General features: G+C 38.6%; 1 protein-coding gene and 1 long non-coding RNA gene across 9 annotated transcripts in view; one reads left to right on the top strand and one right to left on the bottom strand.

Annotated features, from left to right (window-relative positions):
- Positions 1–17,926, bottom strand: part of LOC138750126 (rho GTPase-activating protein 23-like) — a 397,500-nt gene that overhangs the window by 140,372 nt on the left and 239,202 nt on the right. For 6 of the 7 annotated variants that reach the window (XM_069912263.1, XM_069912261.1, XM_069912262.1 and 3 more), the window contains one exon: positions 2,143–3,916. In XM_069912263.1, coding sequence (XP_069768364.1) covers positions 2,143–3,916 — 1,774 coding nt within the window. Of the gene's footprint in view, positions 1–2,142; positions 3,917–9,988; positions 10,162–17,926 lie in introns of those variants that run through there. The other variant, XM_069912266.1, reaches the window with a different exon arrangement.
- LOC138750128 (uncharacterized) overlaps positions 2,562–17,926 on the top strand; it is a 31,595-nt gene continuing 16,230 nt past the window's right edge. Inside the window, exons 1-3 of one of the 2 annotated variants that reach the window (XR_011349091.1) lie at positions 2,562–2,656; positions 3,536–3,666; positions 3,767–3,895. This is a non-coding gene — a long non-coding RNA (uncharacterized lncRNA). The remainder of the gene's footprint in view (positions 2,657–3,535; positions 3,667–3,766; positions 3,896–17,926) is intronic. The other variant, XR_011349089.1, reaches the window with a different exon arrangement.

Below are 17,926 nucleotides of genomic sequence, written 5' to 3'. Positions count from 1 at the left end.
CAATCCTGCATGGGATTACCACCCAAGAGAAAGCCTCAATGCATTTAAAACATGATCTACAGCACTACTAATGTTGCTGAACGGTGAGACTCGGCTGGGAATCTCATTATTTTATGGTCATGATAGACTAAATTGCCACATTCTGTGATGTAAAAAGGTGCATTGATTATAGAGATATGAATACAGAATAAAATTAGACAAATAAGTTTAAATCTAGACATCCTTATTTTGTAACTGAAAGATTTGATTCGAGGGTCTTCTAAATGTGAGGAGGAAGTAATGGATGTCTAATAATGATCCAGACTCAAACAAATACAAAAGCCATCAACAGATTCAGAAAATGCTCAGAATATAATTCTGAAATCTGCCCATTTTGGCCCATGAGTACATACTGAAGGTGTAGGTTAATTGGGTGGCATGGACTCATGGGCTGAAATGGCCTATTACCATGCTGTATGTCTAACTTTAAAAATTAAAAGGTTGGCCACCACTAACAGAGGAATTAAACCCAAATTCAAGGGATTAAATTACAAAGAAAAATTACACAAACTAGAGCTGTATCCATTGAAATTTAGAAATTAAGTTATCTTTTTATTGGAGAAAAACTATTTCCATTAAGTAGAAACCGTAAGACAGGGATATGGAACCAATGTCAAAAAGCCGCAGATGCTATAAATCTGAATAAAAAACAGAAAATATCACAAAATATCACAAAATATCAGCAGTCAGGGATCATCTCTTTTTCTATAATTCTCCTTCCTACTCCCACTCTGATCTACTGAATGATTCCAACAAAGTTCTAAGTGAGCTTGAGGTGCACCACCTCTCAGCAGGGCACAGTGCATGTCCAATTCAAATTCAACCACACAGAAATCATTTCCTTCATGAACCAGACTGCCAGTTCTGTGGTAGGTTATCTTTTCTTTTCATAGGTACTACCTGATCTGCTGGATTTTTACAGGATTTAGCAACAGCTCCAATAGCTTTAATATGTCCCATTATTTCTATTTCTCTAAAATAGCCATTTTGATAAAGTGCCACACTTTAACAACTTTATAATGTTTGGGTGCATTTCACAATCCATCCCCAATCTGATTGTGATCCAATTCAACACATTCAAATCCACATTGCATTTATACCAGGGCTAAAAGTCAACATATCTTTGGAGTGAGGGAGGAGACCAGATCACTCAAGGGAAACCTTTGTGATTACAGCGAGAACATGCAACCTCCACATGGACAGTGCTAGATGTCAGAATTGAACTAAGGTCATTGGAACAGGTAAACAGTTGCAATATCATGTCACTGTGTCTGCAAATTGTTTCTGAGACCACTCATAGCTCAATTTTTTACATTCTTTGTAATTATTTTTATTAATATTTAGTTAATATGCTGATAATGTTGTAATAATGGAATAATTCACAATTTGTAATCTGATTTATTCCATTTCTTGCTGTTTGATCCAAAATTGACATGTGACTCTACAAACCTCATTTAATTTGCCAAATTTACATTAACTAAATTGAAACCAATCTGAACACATTCATATCTAAAAATTTGTCAGAACCATGTAAATGAATTAAATAGAATATACTAAATGATCACATTAGGGCAATCAAATGCTAATATGGGAGTGGTGGTATCCGATTGTGATCATGTTTATTTTTGGATTAATTTTGGATGATCTCTGGCAAAGAGTCAACAGTAATTTTAAACTTGGACATACAATCATACAGCACAAGTCCGTGCCTCCCAATTTACACCCCATTAACCATAACCCTTGATTCATTTTGAAAAGTAGGAGGAAATCAGAACTCTGGGAGAAAACCCACACAGACATGGGGAGTATGTACAAATTCCTTGTAGACAGCGCAGGATTTAAACCCTGGTCCAGTTCAAATCGATTGTGCTATAAAGCCATTGCGATAACCGCTATGCCAACCCACTCAGACATAGATGAAATTAGATGCACCACATGCTCTAAGGTACAATGAAGCATGTTTCAAATGTGCTGGGGACTCCAGCTACTGAACAGTGCCAGAAATGTTTAAAGCACAAAACAGTTCTTATAACTTCTAAATTTCCTACAGGTAATTATCAGGGTATTTTCATTTCCTAGGTGACCTCTGGCTGTTTTACATACCAATATACGGAATTGAGGCCAATGAATCGTCCGATGATTTTACAGTGGTCCCTTCTAGCTTTTCATTCATCTGTTCCATAGATGTATTTTTAGATGTGTCAGCTGGCGACAAAATTGCAGGTGTTGGTTCCAAACTATCCATACAAACAGGGTGCTGAAGAGGATGTGGTATTCTGCGGCCAGTAGGAGGCTTTTGCCTTAAAAAGACTGGTTTGTTTGTTTGAGCTGTTTCTGGTTCCTTCTGCATGAATGCCAGAGGAATCTCACATTCAGAGATAAGGGCAACTCCAGACTTCACAACAGTAAATGATTGAATATCTTGTTGCAACACTCTCTCCTGACCAAAGTTTCTGTCTGTCTGTTTTGGGTACAAGCCACCCTGCCAATCATGATTTGTCAATCTTTGGTCTCGAACAACAGGCACATCAATTCTCTTGACTTGAAAGGGTGCACAATGTTCAGCCTTAGACTCACTGGGAGTCAAACCAGAAACAAACACTGTCATCTCTGAAAGGTGAGATATTTTACTTTGGGAAACATTGGTACTCTGTGGCCCGACATGTGCAATATCTGTCCTCTTTTCAGAGTGAGAATAAGTAGATTCATTTCTGCATTGCTGTTGAGAAGTAATAGATAATCTGGTGTGATTGTTTTTATAATAGGTACTCCTATTGCTGGAGTTCTGCTGGGATGAGTGTTTCTGACCATGCATTACAGGATCACCTGAAGAGTATCCTGCTGGTCTGTGCTGCCATAGCAACTGTTCTTGTCCACCAGTCTTAGAAAAATCACCAATCACTGTACCGGTTTTTGAATTTGGCCACAAGAACCTGTCCCCACCTGTTGAAAAGGCATTGTGTATTAAATTGTCGAAAGATTGATCACATTTTTCCAGATAATCTTCTGACTGAGTCCTGTAACTCCATGACTCATTCATAGGTGCAAGTAAAGTGTCTTGGGAAGCACTGTGAGGCCAATATTTGCATAAGGAGGTCTCTTTAAGACTGTCCCATGAGTAACTCCTGTATTTTGGGGGCATAGCAGTGTAACAATGATCCTCAGATAAGCTTCGACATGGGAACTGTGCAGATTGCCAAATAGGTGGGCTATACTGATGTTTGCTAGTTTTTGTACTGCCAAGTTGTTCCCATGAAGTCCTAATATCAGAATGAAAATTATCATATTCCCTGTTGTTCACAGAACTGGTATAATTTCTCTGACTCATGTTGCTCTTAGGTCCCGAGTAAACATTGTGGTTTGAGACTGTTGAGAAAGGAATATGTTTAGAATATCCCCGATATCTATCTTGCATAGCAGCTGAACCTAAACCATATTTATTGTTTATTGGATCCTGTACAACAGAATTTGAAGACATTGTTTGTTCTCTGACTAGAATTGATCTTGGCTTTATTCCATATTGCATCTCCTCCACGTGGTCCATGGGATTTGAATGAATTATTCCAATTTCAGCCAACAGATCTGATGATCGTCCTCTACCCCATCTTTTATGCCATATGCTAGCAGGTGGGCTAATTTTTGTACTATTATCCAGAGGTGAAGATGGATCAAAATAGAATCCTCTGTCCAAACCTGAGCTGGCATTGTAATTTCTGTTGTCTACCAGAATTCCCTGTGAAGAATCTACCAGTGAAGACTCCTTCTTCTGGGTCATAGCCAAATGTCGAGGGTAGAATACAGGTGGCGGCTCTGGTATGAGGCAAGCACTACCAGAATAAGGATCATTACCCTTCAGGTAAGCATCCTGAGAATAGGCCTGCAAAATTAAAGAAAACAAATTTGATTATGCCTAAAAAAGCGATTATGGTCTACATGGTAACTCATAATCCCCTATTCAGTCCAAACTATAAAATATTGTTCAGCAACTCTAAATAAATGGTTAGATTATTAGACGCCATCTACAAAAACTCTAAATTTAAATCTCATGTTTACAGAACAATTAAAGATTAAACATTCCAGAACATGATAACAATGCAGCTTCAAAGATTCAGTGGGGTGGGGAGAGGAGTGATGGATAACTCATTTAAATATGGATAGCTAATCTCATGAGAATATTAGCTTGGAATAAATTAATAAGGGTTTATTAATAACAACAGCAGTATGCTATTAAAAACATTTGAAATGTAAATGAATATGTAATGTTAATATTGAATAAGATGCATTCATTCAGGCAGGCCTCTAAAACAATTACATTTTAATGGATACAGACCCATTGTAGCTCTGATGTTGATAAATGTAAAGCCCTCTTTTACTTAAATAGTTTTATTGAAATGCTCTTCAATTTTTTGAAGGATAAACACCCACGGTATCATGATATTCTCCCTTTGTAGATGCTGACCAGACTTCTACCTAGCTTGACATGTTTTCTTTTTATTTGAATTATTTCCACTCCAAGAGATGAGAAGCTGTAATTATTAATAGTTGCAAACACTTGCATATATTAAAATATACTAGTATTGTGTTTTAAGTAATGACATCTACTATAAGGCTTTGCAACTGACCTGGCAGTTAGATTGCTAGATTTTATCAACAAAAGAATTTCATGCATACTGGTGACTACAAATGGATGAATCAACAAATTGTTGGAATCTAGACACCAAAATGAGTCCCATCTATTGACTTTCAACATGGCATTAGTACAATAACCTTGTACTTTACACAAACCTTTTCCCCACTCTTTTAAGCAGCGGATAAGAACTGTAGCAAAAATAGAATGTACGCAGCCTGTCAAAACTTTCCATTGTTATGCTTTAGACATATGAAATGTAAAAAACACTGCCATGACCATATTTATTCTTAACAGAATATACTGACTGCCAAAGTATCAGTCTATTGTTATTAAATTAATTGGCATAATTAACAAATTAATTGTGATGTGATTCTTCAGTTCTAGATCAGGAAACTGTGAAGGTGGATGAGTGGGGGAAACCTCTGGTAGTAAAGAGGAAATGGAAAGCATTAGTTGAGATTAAGGGCTATCTTGTCATCTCACCTCACAAATGTCTATTGTCAGCTGAGCATGGGATGGCATAGGAGTTGAAGTCAGGCAGAAGTACACAGCTTGTTCGCCTGCCCTCCCTATAGGAGGCTACATAGAGGCAAGAAGGAGGAGAAACAATTAAAGAATACCCAAGAAGTTCTGTTTTCTTCGGGATTGAAAAGAAACATCTTGGCAAGATGAGGTGCAAGGAATAAAGACAAAAACAAGGAATCCTTCTTGAATTGTACACAAAACAGAAATTGGTTAATACAAATTTATTTGAAAATCACACTCGTAAAATATAATTTCACAACTGAAAAATAATACTTCCAATATAAAAATATTAATTTTAATTGTATATTTTAGGAATGAGTTGTAGCATCAATGAAAAACTTGGTTAAATGAAACAACTGTAAGTACATGGATCATATCAGAATAAATATGATAGCAACATGTTTCTGATGCCTCATACATCCATGTTCCCACATAATATCAGTCACTGCCCTAACTCACTACATGTGATGCAATTTTCTTCCATAATATCAATGTGTTATAATTTTATACATGCAACTAAAAAGAACTGAAATGGGCTGAAACAAAAATTATGCAAGATTTTTATCCTGACATTGAATCCTAGAAATTTTCAGCGCAAACTGAGTATTTGGCCTTAATATACTGTACACGCCAGTTTAGTCCACAGTCAAATAAGAAAGGGCACAATTAAGTTCTCACTCACAAATGCTTTAAATGTTATGTGAGTTTCTACCTTCATCACATTTTTAGACAGCGAATTCTGGACCTCGTTAATCTTAAAAAATTCCCCAACCACTCTCTAATCCTCATACCAATTACCGATATTTAAGTTCATCTAGTTTCTGAACTCTCAACAAAGGTGAATATGCTTTTCAACCTATCTTATCATAAATTTTATAATCAATTTTGTATATTGATTAAATTCCCACTCCACGATGAAAACCTAGACAATTTCTCCACATAAAATATCTGCCAATATCTTGTAAATCTCTGTATCCCTTTACTGTTATCACAAGTTTCCTGCTAAGTAGTGACCAGAACAGTAGTGACTATGATCTTAATAATACTTTACCACTTTGCTGCCCTGTTTGGGCTTATCAAGGCAAGGATCCAGTTAAATCACCTTCCTACTTATCCTACTACCTTCAAGGATTTGAGGAGATGCACACCTATATCATTTGTCAGTCTGCAGTTCCCACTACACTACTGCTTAATCCCATTGCATGCTTGTATTTGGATTGAATTCCATTCGCTACTTTTCTGATTAAGTCTTTAAACGCAGCTCACAGCCAAGAATATTTTAAAATATTTAAAAAACTGTATGCTGCATTAAATCTTTACCAAAGCAAATTTAAAGCTTTATGGAAGCACTGAAAAATATAAGATCACATCATCCCTTGACACATACTCATTGATATCAAGTAATTAAATCAAAGAAAGAATATCAAATTTTACAGATTAAAAAAAAGCTCAAGATTTTCAATGTTTATAATGGAAGTAACTCAACTAAACAATTCTTTCTTTGATTATTATTTAAAATGTTGTTATTATTTAAAGTCAGGTGGACATGATGCAGATTACAAATTTATACACAGTAAATGATGTGGAGACTACTGTAAAACACGGAAACCTGGAGATACAGCTGCATAGTTCCCTGAAAGTGGTAAAGGAGAGGAGTCACGTGATGGAGTAGTGGCCGGTCGGGGAATTCCAGCCCTCTCCAGAAAAGTAAACAAAAGAGTGAAAAAACGAAGGCACAAACACAAAAACCAAAATAAAGTGAAAATAAAGGTGTGGAGAAAATGGCAGCGATAAAAGAAAAGCCAAAAGCAACGGGAAGAAGAGAAGAAGAAAGGACGTCGGAAGAAGAAGGTGAAGGCCTTACCTGAACAAGGAGGCCCGCTGCGGAGACAGAAGCCCGCTCCCTAAGGTTAGTTGAAGCCCCGAACTCGGGACTACAAAAATGGCTCACGGAGCAAAACAAAAGTGCGCAATGCGCAAGACAAAAATAACACTGACGGGAGGGGGGACCAGCTGAGGAGTCAATCTCCACAACTGAGATTGACAGCCACAACAAAACAGCAAGAGGAAAACACAGAAAATAATGAGAGCAAGAAAGAAGAGAGTAAAAAGAAATCAAAGAAACAACAGATGACCAACCCAGAGGAAGAAGACCAGCAGCAAGACACTTCTAATAAAAATAAGAAGACCAAAAATACCCGACAAAATAAAACAAACAAACCAACAAGAAAACCAGAAGAGACAGAGGCAAAGGACACAGATCCTGGAGTGGACTCAGAAGAAGAAGAGGAAGATCACAGAGAAATGGAAGATGAAGGGAAGGGCAAGACAATGGATATATATTTTTCCTTAAAGAATATATGGAATCAGTAAAAGAATGACAATCACAAGAATTCAGTGAAATAAAAAGAAGAGTAAAAAGTACAGAAGAAAAAATGAATAGATTAGAGATGATCATGTCATATATAGGAAAAAGAGTGGACAAGGTGGAAGAACGAGAAACAGCCGTAGAAATGGAAGTAGAGGACTTAAAAAAGAAATTAGAAGAATATGATAAAAAAGTTAAAGAGACACAAGAGCTGTTAGCTCAGAAGATAGATATAATGGAAAATTATAATAGAAGAAACATTATAAAGATAGTGGGCCTTAAGGAAGATGAAGAAGGCAAGAATATGAGAGAATTTATAAAAGAACGGATCCCCAGGATCCTAGGAAGACCAGAACTACAGGAAGAAATGGAAATAGAAAGGGCACACAGAACATTAGCCCCTAAACCACAACCACAACAAAAAACAAGATCCATTCTAATAAAATTCTTAAGATATACAACAAGAGAAAATATATTGGAGAAAGCAATGAGGAAAATAAGAGAAGAAAAAAACCACTGGAATACAAAGGTCAAAAAATTTTTTTCTCTCCAGATATAAGTTTTGAACTCCTGAAGAATAGGAAGGAGTTTAATGTAGCAAAAATGATCCTATGGAAAAAAGAATATAAATTTATGCTAAAGTATCCAGCGGTACTTAAAATAGTTATTCCAGGGCAGCAAAACAGACTATTCTTGGATCCAGAGGAAGCAAGAAAATTTGCAGAACAACTACAAAACAGACAGAAAGAGGAAGATATGTAACGAGAACAAAAATGACCACAAATCTATCTATATATATATATATATATATATATATATGTGTGTGTGTGTGTGTGTGTGTGTGTGTGTGTGTGTGTGTGTGTGTGTGTGTGTGTGTGTGTGTGTGTGTGTGTGTGTGTATGTGTGTGTATGTATATATATAAAAAAATAGAATATAGGTAAGAATTAAGAAGGGAAAGAAAAGGAAGAAAGGAAGTATGTCATTTTAATGACAACAATATAGTTTTGGAAGTATATGAAAATTAAAATCTTTTCTGGGGGGCTGGGTGGGTAAGAGTTACGGTCACTGCGAAATCAGTTGACGCTTGCGAGTGAAGAGGGGAGATATGGTTGCCCGACAAGGAATAATGGGCAACTCAGAGAAGGGGAGGGAATAGTGGGGTTAAAGAAATTTTAGAAAGGAGAATAAGGGAAATGTTTTATGTTTTAGAAATGTTATCTTATAAAGTGTTCAAAAAAAGAAAGCAGAAATGGATAAGAAGGAAAGGTGATGATGAGGAAACGGAAAGGAAAGATAAACAAAGTATGAAATGGCTATGTTGAACTATATGACTTTAAATATTAATGGAATACATAACCAAATCAAAAGGAAGAAACTGCTAAATTTACTGAAAAAAGAAAAAAATGATATAGCATTCGTACAAGAAACACACTTAACTGAAGTAGAGCACAAGAAATTAAAGAGAGATTGGATAGGACATGTAACAGCAGCATCATATAATTCAAATGCTAGAGGAGTAGCTATATTAATCAGTAAAAATATATGAATCAAAATAGAAGAGGAAATAATAGATACAGCAGGGAGATATGTAATGATAAAATGTCAGATATATTCGGAGTTGTGGAATTTACTCAAAATAACGAAGAAGTCAAAAATTTATGCAAGATATTTTTTTTGAAGATAGCAGACACGCAAGGCTAATAGGTGGGGATTTCAACCTTAATTTGGATTCAAACATGGATAAAACTGGGAAAAAAATTAACAGAAAGAACAAAGAAACTAAATTTATAATTAAATCGATGCAAGAAATGCAACTTTTGGATATATGGAGGAAACAACACCCAAAGGAAAAGGAATATTCATATTATTCGGGTAGACATAAAACATACTCAAGAATAGACCTATTCCTGTTATCAGCTCACATGCAAGACAGAGTTAGGAAAACAGAATATAAAGCTAGAATATTATCGGACCACTCACCCCTAATATTGACAATAGAGTTAGAGGACATCCCTCCAAGAATGTATAGATGGAGATTAAACTCCATGCTGTCACGACCACTCCTACATTACTAGCACATGGGTAAGCTTTGTGATCTTTCTGCCCTCGATGTGAACAAAAGCTATCTACTCAACAATTCTCAAAAGGCAGTCTAATACAAGCTACAAAACTAAAGGGAGATGCAGTCATGAATGCTCTCTACATACAACTGTTTATAAATTAACATTCCTTGCTTTAATAGCATAAAGAGTACTCTCAGAATGGATCACAAACTCATGACCATTTCGACCAATAACTTATAGAGTGATGTGGAATTAGCCCATATTGTTGGTTCTACAAAGCTATAAAACATAGATGTTAATCATTCTTTGAAACGTCTATGAACAGAATACTAAGTATCACAAAAGAGTACCACATTCATTACCTTAATTTCTCTTTACTCCAAGTAAAATTTTCAACTTCTCTTAAACTGTACCAACTCTTATAAAATCCCATCAGGTTTACAAACTGGCATGCAGTGAAGTAAATCGTCTGTTTTAGCTCATCATTGTGTAAGCAAACCTTGGACTGTGAAACGACTAGCAGCAGTTTCCCTTAATGATCATTCCTTCAAAGCCTTCCTTGAATTTTCTAATTGACGTCAGATTTTGATACTTTTCCTGCAGCTACAAGCACACTTCATTGGCTTAGGATTACTCATTGGCTTGTATACAGATTTACTTGGCAAGAACCCCAGAGAGTTTGAAAATGATTCAAGTTTGAGCATGAGATTTGCACATAACAAAATTTCCCCAATCTTTACTTTTCACCTCTCACTACAGAAAATATGAAAAGAATGTTTTCTTAAGAAAACTGTTTATTTTTAATATACCTTTTCTAAAATGTGCTCAATATGGTTTTTTTTCAAACAACTTCATTGCCATCACAACATTTTCTCAGGAATGAGGCACAGTCTATCGTAAATTGCTATTTTACATTAAACCTTGAATCTTCCCACTACTTCAAGATAACAAATCAATCAACCATAAATAGGATCAAAATATGTTCATTTTAATGACAACAATATAGTTTTGGGAACTTTTGAACCATTCATTTTTTTTAAAATGTCAACAGAGGGAGATTGAAATACAGTATCAAGCAAGATTCCAGGAGAATATTACTAATCTGTCTTTTTTTTTTAATTTTTTTAATTTTTCATTTTTCACACTATGAACCATGCTGACCAAAATACACACAGACATTTCCGTCTTGAATATACACAGTGTCTTTTTCCCCCCTGGACAAAGTACCAAACTGCCTCCTGAGAATGTGTTTATGCTTATCCCCTGCTCTAGTCTTAAGAAAACAATGTTGGTGGGTTAAAGCTAGCATTTAAATAAAAAATTATTTATTGAATCATGAATCATGATCCATATATTGAAACATATGATAATGAATAAAACTTAAAATCATTGCACAAAATACATACATGTGTGGCGGTACACTCGCTCAGGGCGAAGCAGCCGCTCTTGTATCACCACTTGGTGGGGCAACCCTGGGAAGTTGGCGCCATTAGGGGTTTCTTCCTCAGTTGAATCTCCCACGTGGTGCATGCCCCAGGCAGCTTCTATGACTCACAGGGTAACTGAGCTAGCACTGCCCTTAAAGGGGCACATGCCAAATTCAAATAAAACAGTCATTAGTTAATGACCCTCAACGTGAGTCTCTCACTGCTCATTTCACCACAATGACGACCCCAATGAGCCCAGAAGAATTTTTGGACTCCTGATCACCATGGATTCAGCAGAGCTTAATGCTGTCTCCATCAAGCTTCCCCCCTCTTGGACCAACGGAGAATGTGGTACGGGCCGGTGGAAGCAGTTTCAACTCCACAATGGGCAGGTAGAAGCACATTTTCAACTGTGCAACATCTCCACAGATGCCATGATGTTTTACCATGTTGCGAGCGCTCTTGACCAAGATACGGTGATGAAGGTGGACGACATTATCCACCACCCCACAGCAGTGTGAAAGTACACCGGCCTTAAAAATCTGCTGCTAGAAACTTTTGGACTCACCCCCAGCAACAGTCTTCCAGGCTCCTGCACCAGCATGGAGTGTTCCACATCACCTCTCAAGGCAAGCTAGGCCCAGATGGCTGCCACTTGAGAAGCTCCTGCAAGCAAAGGAGGAGTTCTCTAGACTCCAAGAACTCAGAATCATCTGGCGCTCGGACAGTGCCTGTGCATGACCACTCCTTATGGTCCTGAAATCGACTGGGGGGTGGAGACAATGTGGGGACTACCGGTAGTTGAACAATGCAGCCACCCCTGACAGGTATCCAGTGCCCCACATACAGGATTTATCCACCAACCTCTACAGCACACGGATCTTCTCCAAGGTGGAGCTCATGCAGGGATACCATCAAATCCAGATGCATTCTGATGACATGGGTAAGATGACTATTATAACCCCTTTCAGCCTCTTCGAGTTCCTGCATATGCCCCTTGGCCTAAAGAATGCGGCCCAAATGTTCGAGAGCCTCAATGAGATGGTTGGGAGGGATTTGGACTTTGTGTTCATTTACCTGGACAATATATTCATTGCCAGTCACAGCCGTGATGAACACAAGGCCCATCTCTGCACCCATTTTGCTCACCTGGCAGATTTTGGCCTCATGGTTAATGTAGCCAAATGTCAATTCGGCAAGGATTCGGCAGTTCTTGGGGAAAACCATATCAGTGGCCTGGGCCTCACCAGTGTCGGAGAAGTTGGTGGCTATCCAACGTTTCTCCAAACCTCCCCCCACCCTAAAAGGCCTTCAGGAGTTCATTGGGTTGGTGAACTTTTACTATTGTTTCATCCCTGGAGATGCTTACACCATGTGCCCATTATTGCACTGATGGCCACCAAAGAAAAGACTCCATCCTGGCCAGAAGAGGAGAATAAGGCTTTCATCACAACTAAGGAGGCCCTAGCCAACGCGACACTACAAGTGCAACCACGGCCAGAGGCACACACACAGTGTTCTCTGTGGACATCTCAGCTACGGCAGCGGGTGCGGGTCCCTTGAACAGTGGTTCGATGGATACTGGCATCTGCTGGCCTTTTTCAGAAAGCAGCTGCACCCACCAGAACTCAAATATAGCGCCTCTGACCGAGACGCTGTACTTGGCCATCCACCACTTTCGCTATTTCCTCAAGGGCAGGCCATTCACAGTCTTCATGGACCACAAGCCTCTCATACAGGCACTGGCGATGGCCAAGAATCCGTGGTCTGCCAGACAACATCACCATCTCTTGTACATGTTGGAGTTCACGACTAACATCTGACACAGGGCTGGAAAGGACAATGTGGTGGTGGATGCACTCTCAAGACCTGCCATCAACATTCACCCCTGACCTAGATTACACTCAACTGGCCCAGAGGAATGATGCAGAGATGCAGGTCTTGCAGACCACCATCTTGGGCCTCAAACCCAAAGACATCCAGTTGCCCAGAAGCAAGGATACACTGCTCTGCTCTGCTCTGTATTACCAGACGGAATGCTGTGTCTGGTAGATCTGCTGCACTAGAGATTCAGAGTCTTCAAACTAGTCCATGACCTCGCACACCCAGCTGTGAAGATGACGGTGTGTACAGTCACAGAGTGGTTCGTATGGCATGGGCTCAAGAGAGAGGTGGCGGAACTTGCCAGGAACTACACCTGGTGCCAGATCTCCAAAGTCCACCAACACACACAGGCTCCCTTACAGAACTTTGATTCACTGGCTCACAGGTTCCAACACATCCATGTTGATATCGTTGGACCCCAGCCGATGTCAAGGGGGACTCATTACCACTTCACAGAGGTTGGTTGTGCCACAAGGTAGCCAGATACTATCTCAATCAAGAACGCCTCTGGAGACGTGTGCCAGGGCTCTGGTCAACCAGTGGATCATGCGATTTGGAGTGCCGGCGCACATCACCAGCGACAGAAGCGCACAGTTCACGTCCACCCTGTGGACCCAGATGGTGAAACTCCTGAGGATGAAGCTCCACCAAACCATGGCATACCACCCTCGGTCCAATGGGTTGGTGGAGAGGTTCCACAGGCACCTGAAGCATCGTTCATGGCCAGGCTCTCCAGACAAGATTGAGTGGAGGAGCTACCCTGGGTCCTCCTTGGGATTAGGAAGGCACCTAAGGAGGCCCTACACTGCTCGAGATGGTGTATGGCGCACTGCTTTCCCTAGCGGGTGAGTTTTTCAGCTCAGACCTCAACACTGCAGCCACCGACGTGAACCTGCTGGCAGACCTCTGCAGGAGACTGGGCTCCCTGGCTACCCCACTTCCAACATGGCACAGCACCCAGCCAATCCACTTCCCCAAAGAACTGGATTTGGTTCAGTTCATTTTCGTGCGAAGTCTTGCATCAAATGAGAGGAACCTTCACCCTAGACAATGGGGGGTGGGAGGAACATTTTATGGTGAACCGTTTGAATGCAACCCATCTGGACTTATCTCAGCCGGTGGATACAGCCAAACCTAAGTGATGGGGCCCGCCCACCCAAGCAGCAGGATGCGTAGCTGGTTCTGGGGGAGGAGTTATGTGATGGTGCACTCGCTAAGGATGAACCAGCCCTGCCTTTTTTTTAAATTTTTTATTTTTCACACCATAAATCACATTAGCCATGATTTACACTTTTTCTTTTTCACACATATACAGTGACTTTTTCTCCCCCCCCCCCTCCCTCCTCCCAGGCCACCCCCCCACCCCCTCCCCCTCTCATCCATTTTAGGTATACAATCTAGGTTGCATTAAACCAGTCAGACAATGTTGTCATTCAACAAAAATACACCAGAAATTCTACTGTGTCCATTCTTTTCTTTCCTTCTCCTTCCATCAACTTAGGTAATGTTTGTCCCCGGTAGGTTTTCGCTATTGTATTTAATGTAAGGCTCCCATATTTGTTCGAATATTTCAATATTATTTCTTAAACTATATGTTATTTTTTCTAATGGAATACATTTATTCATTTCTATATACCATTGTTGTATTTTCAAATTATCTTCCAATTTCCAGGTTGACATAATACATTTTTTTGCTACGGCTAGGGCTATCTTAACAAATCTTTTTTGTGCATCCTCCAAATCAATTCCAAATTCTTTGTTTTTTATGTTACTTAGAAGAAAGATCTCTGGATTCTTTGGTATATTGTTTTCTGTTATTTTATTTAATATCTGATTGAGATCATCCCAAAATTTTTCTACTCTCTCACATGTCCAGATTGCATGAATTGTTGTTCCCATTTCTTTTTTACATTGAAAACATCTATCAGATACTGTTGGGTCCGATTTATTTAACTTTTGCGGTGTAATGTATAGTCTGTGTAACCAATTATATTGTATCATATGTAGCCTCGTATTTATTGTATTTCTCATCGTTCCAGAACATAATTTCTCCCATGTTTCCTTTTTTATCTTTATATTTAAATCTTGTTCCCATTTTTGTTTAGTTTTACCATTTGTTTCCTCATTCTCCTTTTCTTGCAGTTTGATATACATATTTGTTATAAATCTTTTGATTAACATTGTATCTGTAATCACATATTCAAGGTTACTTCCCTCTGGTAAACTCAAATTGCTTCCTAATTTATCCTTCAAGTAGGATCTCAGTTGGTAATATGCCAGCGCTGTATCTCCAGTTATATTGTACTTATCTCTCATTTGTTCAAAGGATAAGAATCTACTTCCTGAAAAACAATTTTCTATTCTTTTAATCCCTTTTTTTTCCCATTCTCTAAAGGAAAGGTAACCAGCCCTGCTTTTAACGCCACATGGTGGGGCAGCCCTGGGAAGATGGTGCCTTCTGCTGTTTCTTCCCCAGGTGAATCTCCCATGTGGCACACGCCCCAGGCAGCTTCTGTGACATCATCACGCAGAGGGTGACTGAGTCACCATTGCCCTTAAAGGGGTATGCGCCAAGTTCAAATAAAACATGGTGGTTGTCTCTCTCTCACTGCTCACTCCGCCACATGATGCTTTTAAAACTAACTGCCTACAACCCTCCCCACATCCCTTTCCTAACCAACCCCCCTCTAACATACCCAAAAAGAAGAAAAGAAGAAAGAAAATGGAGGAGATCACCCATAACAACAAAACTCATCAGTTAATCACCATGTTTTGGAGTAATACCACTACTGTGTGGCAAGGGGATTTAATCATTCAACTCCATATAATCCAAATAAGGGCTCCAAGTTTTATGATAAAAAAGATAATTGTCACATAAATTATATGTATCTTCTCCAATGGAATACAAAACATCCACTCCATATGCCATCTCTGAAGACTTAGGAGGCAGTGATCACAATAATGATGCATTTAACTCTGCAGTTTGAATGGGAGAATCTAAAATCAAATATGTCAGTATTAGAATTAAGTAAAGGTAACTGCAAAGCAATGAGAGAGAAGCTGGCCAAAGTAGAGTGTAAGGAAGCCGCAGATGGGATGATGGTAGAGGAGCAATTGCAAGCATTTCTGGGAGTAATTCATAAGACACAGGATCATTTCATCCCAAAGAAGAGACAGTATTCTAAAGGGAGGATGAGGCAACCTTGGCTGACGGCATAAAAGCAAGTGAGGGCCACACAATACTGCAAAAAATAGTAATAAACAGAGGATTGGGAAGCTTTATAAAAACCAACAGAAAACAACTAACAAAGCAACAAGAGGAGTTAAAATGAAATATGTAGGCAATCTCATCAATAATATATAAAAAACAAAAAAAATTAAGGCATGAATAGAAAAAGAGAGGCAGTTTTGGGCCCCATATCTAAGGAAAGGTGCTATCTTTGGAGATGATCCAGAGGAGGGTTATGGGAATGAACCGGGGATTAATGTATTAATGCATGAGAAGCGTTTAATGTCTCTAGGCCTGTAGTCACTAGAATTTAGAAGGATGAGGGGAGGGGATATCACTGAAACCTACAAACATTTAAAGAGTGGACGTATCAAAAATATTTTCAGTAAAGGGAGAGTCTAGGACAAGGACCACAGCCTCTGAATAAAAGGTCATCCTTTTAGAACCAAGACGAGAATTTGTTTTACGTAGAGAGTGGTGAATCTGTGGAATTCAGACAGCTGTGGAGGTCAAGTCATTGGGTATATTCAAAGTGTAATTTCATACATTTTTGATTTAATAAAGTTAAAGAGAGAAGGCAGGAGAGTGAGGTTGAAAGGAAAAAAATAGATCACCCATGCTTTTAAAAGCTAATTCTGCTTTTATTTCTTATGATCTTACATCCACTATTGAAATAATATTCAGCTCATCTTCTTTAAGACCCCAGTTCTAACATTTAATCTCTTATATTATTCTAATTAGATTTTTTTTCCCCAATTGTAAATGTTATGAACTTATGAACAATTTAGGTAACTAATCTTTAATTCAGCGCCACTTTCCTGAATTAATTTCAGAACCCTTGATAATCCTTATATCTAATAATCTGTTCTGAATATATTCAAAAATCCTTTGGGTGAATAAATTTCTTAACAAAATTGTACAGACCCCTATTTTCACATTGTGGTCCATGGTTCTTGATAACTCAAGACAGAGAAAACATCTTCTGTATTTAGATTGTTAATATTGTGCATTTTTCTCTTCTAAACTCAGCAGATTATAGGTCCTGTCTGTGCAATCCCCTTATATGACAGATATACCATCTCAAAATTCAGTTTGGTGAACCTTCCTCACAATCCCTAAATTGCAAGCATTTCCTTCCTTGGGGAAGGTGGCCACATATTCCAGCTGCCTGATACAGATGCCCCATTGTACTCTTGCACTCAAGTCCAATATAACACTTTCCTTATCAGTCACTTATACATTTGTTAACTTTTGCTGATCCCTGTACAAACATACTGTGCTTCCTCTGAATGCATTGTCTTTCAAATAATTACAATTTACAGAAACTAAACTGGCATTCTTTTATTGCTATTTAAGTTATAATTTTTTTCAAATACTATTTCTTTTTAAATTAATTTAAAAAATATATATATTTAGACATACAGCACAGTAACAGGCAATTTCAACCTACAAGTCAGTGCCACCCAATATACACCCAATTAACCTACACGTCCAGTACATTTTGAACATTGGGAGGAAACCAGAGCCCCCAGAGAACACCCACACAGCACAAGGAAAAATGTGCAAACTCCTTACAGATAGCACAGAATTTCAACCCTTGTCCCACTGTAAAAGTGTTGCACTAACTGTTATGCCAACCGTGCCTTGCTTAGGATTGTTAACATTTTCCTAAACCATATGTGCATACTCCTCACAGCTCACGTTACCACCCAGCTTAACTTTAATGGCAATCAAATCATAGATTGAGTTGGGTTTGGGGA

This window comes from Narcine bancroftii, assembly GCF_036971445.1.
Source record: "Narcine bancroftii isolate sNarBan1 chromosome 12 unlocalized genomic scaffold, sNarBan1.hap1 SUPER_12_unloc_2, whole genome shotgun sequence".
In the NCBI taxonomy this organism is placed as follows: domain Eukaryota; kingdom Metazoa; phylum Chordata; class Chondrichthyes; order Torpediniformes; family Narcinidae; genus Narcine; species Narcine bancroftii.
Note: the sequence above shows the minus strand (reverse complement) of the source record. Positions and strands in the feature narration are given on the sequence as shown.